The sequence below is a fragment of the Xylocopa sonorina genome, chromosome 6 (assembly GCF_050948175.1).
Source record: "Xylocopa sonorina isolate GNS202 chromosome 6, iyXylSono1_principal, whole genome shotgun sequence".
NCBI lineage: Eukaryota > Metazoa > Arthropoda > Insecta > Hymenoptera > Apidae > Xylocopa > Xylocopa sonorina.
In genome coordinates, this window is record NC_135198.1 from 4,810,644 (window position 1) to 4,817,311 (window position 6,668).

General features: G+C 30.9%; 1 protein-coding gene across 2 annotated transcripts; it reads left to right on the forward strand.

Annotated features, from left to right (window-relative positions):
* Positions 1-1,612: 1,612 nt before the first annotated feature.
* Positions 1,613-4,073, forward strand: Eif1a (eukaryotic translation initiation factor 1A). 2 transcript variants are annotated; one of them, XM_076896352.1, is made up of 6 exons: positions 1,613-1,943; positions 2,184-2,267; positions 2,497-2,733; positions 2,832-2,932; positions 3,049-3,082; positions 3,585-4,073. In XM_076896352.1, exons 1-5 carry the CDS (start codon positions 1,928-1,930, stop codon positions 3,052-3,054), a joined length of 444 nt encoding a protein of 147 aa, XP_076752467.1. In that variant the 5' UTR covers positions 1,613-1,927; the 3' UTR covers positions 3,055-3,082; positions 3,585-4,073. The 2 variants fall into 2 exon arrangements, with proteins under 2 accessions (XP_076752467.1, XP_076752466.1); XM_076896351.1 differs by having other exon boundaries at positions 1,615-1,943; positions 3,049-4,073.
* The last annotated feature ends 2,595 nt before the right edge of the window (positions 4,074-6,668 follow it).

The following is a 6,668-nucleotide window of genomic DNA, read 5'->3' on the forward strand; positions in this document are numbered from 1 at the left end:
ATATCTATATATATGCTCTTGCTAAACTATACATTGTATAATACATAATTTTCCATTTGTAATGGCTAAAATTATTGGAATCTTGTTGTATTATTCCATATTGATCTATTCATGGTATTTTCCTTTATATGTAATCGATTATTTATCTTCTTAAAACAAAAATAATTTTATTTCGTTTATTTGCAATAGTCATTATGATAGCCATAATAGATCAGACATTTTCGATTAATCACGATCAAGCTTTCAAAGCTCTTGTATAGCGTCTCTTTTTTGTCCTTCCTCAATTTCGATGTTTTCAAGTTAGATTAAACGTGCTCGAGTAGTTAAATTGTTAATAAAGTGCGAAAATATAGCTTCGATAACGCGATGCAATAGTTTGTGATACAAATTTCCAACAAAATACGGAGAAATGTAAGTTGAAATATTCCTTCCTTCCGATAGTTGATTTTCGCCTCGAAAAAGGAAGATTTATTGCAATAATTTCGGTTTTACGACACGAGTTCGAGCATTTCAGTACATAACGTACTGCAATATTCGTAACTAACACCATATAGTTAATATTTCTTCCTTTTGATAGTTGTATTTTGCCTCGAAAGAGATTTATTGTAATAAATTCCTTTCTATGACAAGAATTCGAGTATTTTAATCCATAATGTACTGCAATATTCGCAAATAACATTGTACAGATAATAAAATGATATGTAGAGGGAAATATTATATGTTATACGTGTTCTATACGTATATGTACTGTGTTCTCTTCGATCTTTGGATATATAGGGTGAAACATTTTCAGACCTATTGATAGGTAGGAATCACTTCTTTTAAGTAGATATATATTCCTAGTTAGGTTGATCGGTTTGAAATTAAAACAATTATTGACTAGGCAGGATATGTGTGCTTCCTTTCATTTGTAACAATCATTTCTCGCGAAAATTCTTTACGAAACTCCTTCCATTGTGCGTTTGCATAGGGATCAAACATCGAACTTGTTGCAAATGTACATTGAAAGAAGGTATTATTTAATAACATCTTGTATAAAAGGAGGGTGGTTGAGACGTGGTTAGGGTGGGTCTCCACTCGCAGCAACCTCCACGTGGTGAGACCTGGGTGTTATATATTTGATATATACTTTTTAATTGCATCATATAGTGATATATGATACAATTATAAATTATGTAGCAAATAGTCAAAGCTAATGGCTGCCATAGGTTTTTTTGGTTTAAATTGATTTAAAATAGTAATTTTTAGAGATATTTATATAGGCAATAGAATGATAGAAAATTTTAAACAATGTTATGAGAACTCTAGAGCCTATATCTCGTTAATAGTGGAACTTAACAGATGGAACTTAACAGGTGGAACTTAACAGATGGAATTTAACAGATGGAATTTAACAAGTGAAACTTAAAAGGTAGATTCCTACCAAATGGTTCTTGTACATGCTAGAATGAAACCAAACGAGATAGATCCCTACTTTTATTCGAAACGACCGCTTGGCGCAGCACAGTCTCTAGAACAATGAAGGGTGCGAGCGTTCCCTCTTCCTCTCTGATACCATATCTACAATACAAACTGTTCAAACTATATCCCCTAGATTTTCACTAAGAGAAGTCCTTTGTAACTTAACAACCGACAATTAGTCAGTTAAATATCTAAACTTGAACGAACTTCGTGTCTAATATTATCACGGAAACGTTTCAGAAATTATAGGAGTAATTTTCAAAGCGGAACATTTATTCGCCACGACTCAACCCGAAAGGAAATAGTTTCGAATTATTTGTACTTGACATTCCTCAGTGGGCTACGTCTTTCCCATGAGGTGTTTAGTGGTGCAAAACTCGTTTTCGCAGTATTGAGTGTCCTGATCCATCGTTCGCGTCCGAATTTCTCACGTAGTTACGAATTAAGCGCCGCTCATTAAGTCAACATGCCGAAGAATAAGGGTTCGTATATAATCGCGTCCATCCACGTATATTCGTTCGCCTCGAAAATCGTACAGATCCTCGAACAGATGGTCATGCTACTTTTCATGTGCTGTGCGATCAGTTTGTTCCTAACCTGTCAGTGTCAAGTTTTATCGTCGCAAACGTTGAAAACCGTTTCGACAAACGTTGAACGTTCGTTCCCGTAAATTCCTCCGAATACCCGTACCAGTAATAATTGCGAATTTCATTTCTGTTTAGGAAAGGGAGGTAAAAACAGGAGGAGAGGTAAAAACGAAAATGAAACCGAGAAAAGAGAATTGGTTTTCAAAGAAGATGGACAAGGTAAAATTTTCGAGTCAGTCCATCTCGCGTTGCACAATTAAGTTTCAAAATTTTATATGTATATTCTGAATTCTATTTATTCCATTAAATTGTTCTATTCTGTATCGATAATTGCGAATAGAGAATAGTATAATCAGATCGAATGGCTGCGGGAATTTAAAGAAAATTTTATTATGTAAAATTGCGAATGTGAATAATGAAATTTTTTATCTCCTCGCATTTTGTGTAGAATATGCACAAGTCACAAAAATGCTTGGTAATGGAAGGTTAGAAGCAATGTGTTTCGATGGTGTAAAAAGATTATGCCATATTCGTGGAAAATTACGAAAAAAAGTATGGATCAATCAAGGGGATATAATATTAATTGGCCTGCGAGATTATCAAGACTCAAAAGCAGACGTCATATTAAAATACACATCAGATGAGGCTCGTAACTTGAAAACCTATGGCGAGTTCCCAGAAACTGGTAAATAATCCTGATTATTTGAAGAGAATTGTTTTATAGTGCATTCAATGCATTTGGAATTTGTTAAATTCTACTGTTACTTCTTTCTATTTACATAGTGCGTATCAACGATACTGTCACCTTTGTCGAGGATGGTTTCGATGAAGATATCGAGTTTGGTGATGAAATTAGCGATGATGATGAAGACGATGTTGACAATGTGAGTTGAAACTTTTATGGTTTCAATGAACTTTGTTAATATATATTTTAGTTTTTAAAAGTATTGGGAAACTAGCTGTTAGTAATTATAAAATAATTTTTTTTCTGACTCTACAGATGTGATGACCTTCATTATGAATATACTCAAAAGGTATGGTACAAGAGTGCATGAAGACATCTATTCGTTTTACAATATGCTACAATTTGTTGCATAACTAAAATACTAAATTTTTTTTGGATATAAGTAGTCAGTTTTCTGTATTTAGAAATAAATTTTCACTTGCCCATTTAATATTGTGTTCCGATCTGGAATTGTTAGATCTTGGATGTTCAGGATTTTTAAAATGTTACTAGACTACCTATGGTAATCACTATATGGCCTGTCTTTTACTTCTACATAACATGAAGTTGAAAAATATTCCATCTGAAAGATTTAAATTTTGCAGGATTCTTTTGAGTCACTCGAAACATTTTTCTTTAAAATCTATTTTTAGGATATCCCTTTGACTTTGCTGCTCCATTTAAACGAAATATAAATATGAATAGTTATGAATTTATGTATAATATCTCAGTCCATTTTCTTTTGTATATTTTTTCTTTATATAATACCCAGTTAAGTAACATATGTACACTGTCATTGCAATTTTAAACAGGGGAGGTAGTGAGCACCACAGCAATTACTTCTGTATCTATTGGAAGTGTGTCATTGAATCATCTATTATATAATACATATACAACTTATTAGAAAAGAGTTGTTTATGTAATTGTATTTTAAAAAGCGGTTCAGTGTAATTTTAAGATCGAAATTGTTTATAGTAAATGATCAAAGCAATATATATAATTATCAATATTGATACACCAACATTTTCTTTAAATATATTTGTTAAAAACGAATGAACGATCCCGAAACAGGTGAATCAGTTGTCCGATAACTATATTTATTTAAAAAAAAAAAAATTATTTGTTATACCAAATTACTTATAAATACTATTGTTTCACTCTTCCGTACTTTGTATTAAAACAATTGTCACAAAACGTTCAAAACCATGTTAACTGCTGTATAAAACATTAACTCCACAAACATGTACTAAGTGAAATTAATGTCAACTGTTAACAACGAATAAAAATATATAAAATACTAAGTTTAGTTTGTTTATATGAATGAATGTATTAGTAATACCTTCTACTAGATTATTGCTCCTAAATAATTGAGAAAAATAATGGAAATAGCTGCACAAAATACTCATATTATTTCTTTAAATAGTTGAACTAATATTAATATATTCACATTTCTTATGTTAATGAATCATTTAATAAATGCATTATGTAAAATTTATGCACGTTTGAAAAATTCTTATTATGCTCAACCAAGATTATTAGAATGTAACAACTAGGACTAGGTACAATTTCTCACTCTTGTAATATCTTTCTTTCCTTTGTTACAAGTACATCAAGAGGATTATGATGTAACAGTTTATTTATTACATTCTTGTTGATAGCTCTATCACACAATACTATATGATAAAATCATAGCTCTTCATTTTTATTGTTCCTTTTGATATCGCACACCATGCAATGGCTTTATTATTTTAATATAACATTGCAATATATATATAGTCACGGGGGAGATCAAGCAGAGGAAAATTAGAATAGCCACGTGGCATGTTACGGTGTATAATCCATAAAACCAAAACCATAAAATGTAGTACAAAATGACGTTCAGAACTAGAAGCGCACTGATGCGACACTGCATTACGTTGTTAAATACACTTCGATTCGAACGATTGCGTGTGGAACGTCAAACTTTCTACACATACTTCATATTCTCGTTGGTAAACCAATTTTTATGCGAAATTGTGTTAACAGAATAATCACAGAATGTGTTTAAGCGAGTATAATCGATTCTAAACTTTTATCTGAATATCAATACGTTTTACACGCAAATTCAATTTTAAGCCAAATTCTATAACGGTTATATATATTTCGTTAGTTGAATTGATTACAACGGTTTTACAGAAATACTATTAGTAAAAATTAGATTAAGCACACGAATATTAATTTTTTTAGATATTCAAAGCGTTTCGTTTGTATTACAATTTTTGTGTTAGGGATCGGCTACCATATTCTCGGGCTAAGAATACAGTAGATGATAAGCTTTTACAAATAAAGCAATTACAAAATGTATGTCTTTTTTCATAGCGTAACACACACACAAACGCACACACACATTGCTGGCTTATAGAAAATATTTATGAAAAGGATATCCATTTATACATACGGTTCCGTAGTTCATGTAGATGCGGGTATTGGATGCATATTACACACAACCAAATACTATAGAATGCTATAGAATAAATGGAGTGATTGTTTTCTATGAGACAAGTTCATTATTATTTTATAGGCATACCTTGTTTAATAACTACTGTAAAGTAACGCGTGCGGATCACGTAACACTTTTGTTTAAATTTAGTTTAACATTTCTTATTGAAGTAAACAGAAAGAAATCAATTACTTAAAGATTTTTGTATAACTTACAAATGTTCCATGTATCTCTAGCATGAGTTTTCTCAATAAATAATATTAAACGTTTTTATGTTAAAGTAAAAGGTGTGTGTGTGTGTGTGTATTTGTATATATGTGTTAATAATATTTAAGTATACGAATTGTTTTATTTATATGTGTTCCTATTATATAGTCAAAATGCGGATAGAACATAGATTAGCCGGTGAAGTTATGTGGTCGACGCTGTGATGAATGTACTCAATAGAGTATAGACAGTAGTTATTAGTAAAAAATGTACTAATATAGTGGAGAAAAATGACAGTGGATAAAAAAATTCTGTCGTCAATGGATGGTAACAGTAGAGAAGTTCATCGTTACAACGGCTCGCGTTTCATGTAAAAGGGAAAACAGTTTTGTTTCGTAATACAAATAATATATCGTAACAGTCGGAATATATAAGTGCCAGTATCGCAACGTCCGTAGTGTGTTGTCACAATAAATGTTACGACAGTACATAGGAGCATAATGTTTTATTTTGATGCGCGTGTGATTGTGCCTTTGGTCCTTAGGTCAGATAGGCTCTAGGCAAGTCTATTAAACATAGAATAACAGTCATTATAGATAATAATAATTTATAAACTTCAGATGCATAATTATATCTTCTCAATATATTATACATTAATAGAATACCTTATTTAATGTATATGTATATTTATATATGTATATATATTCTTTTTTTCTTTTAAATACATACTATATATACGATTCCTTTCTGTGCCTTTAAAACTGTGTTATACATTGAAAGCTAACGCTGCTTAAATATTAAGACGTGTTTCAAGTCGTAAAAGTTTAAATAACACCTCTTTTCTATAGTCGTCATACCGTTTGCCTTTTCTCCATTTTTTTTCTTTTATAATAATTATAATAATTTACACGATCGTACACGAAGGACAAGATCGCCGATTAACGTTCTCTCTGATCTCAAGATTTATGCGTGTAACATTTATCCAAAGTGATTTCGCTATATAAATAAAATATTCATATTATAATCTTGCAATTATTACAATCGTATAATAGTATATTTATATAAGTGTTACGCTAAGAAATTATCATATATATACAATTAAAAATTGTTAGGAAATATTCTTTTAAATAAGTTAAATTTACATTGTGTATTTTACGATCCATAAAAACATTTATTTCTTGTTGTCACTCAAATCCGAAACGGCGGCGTG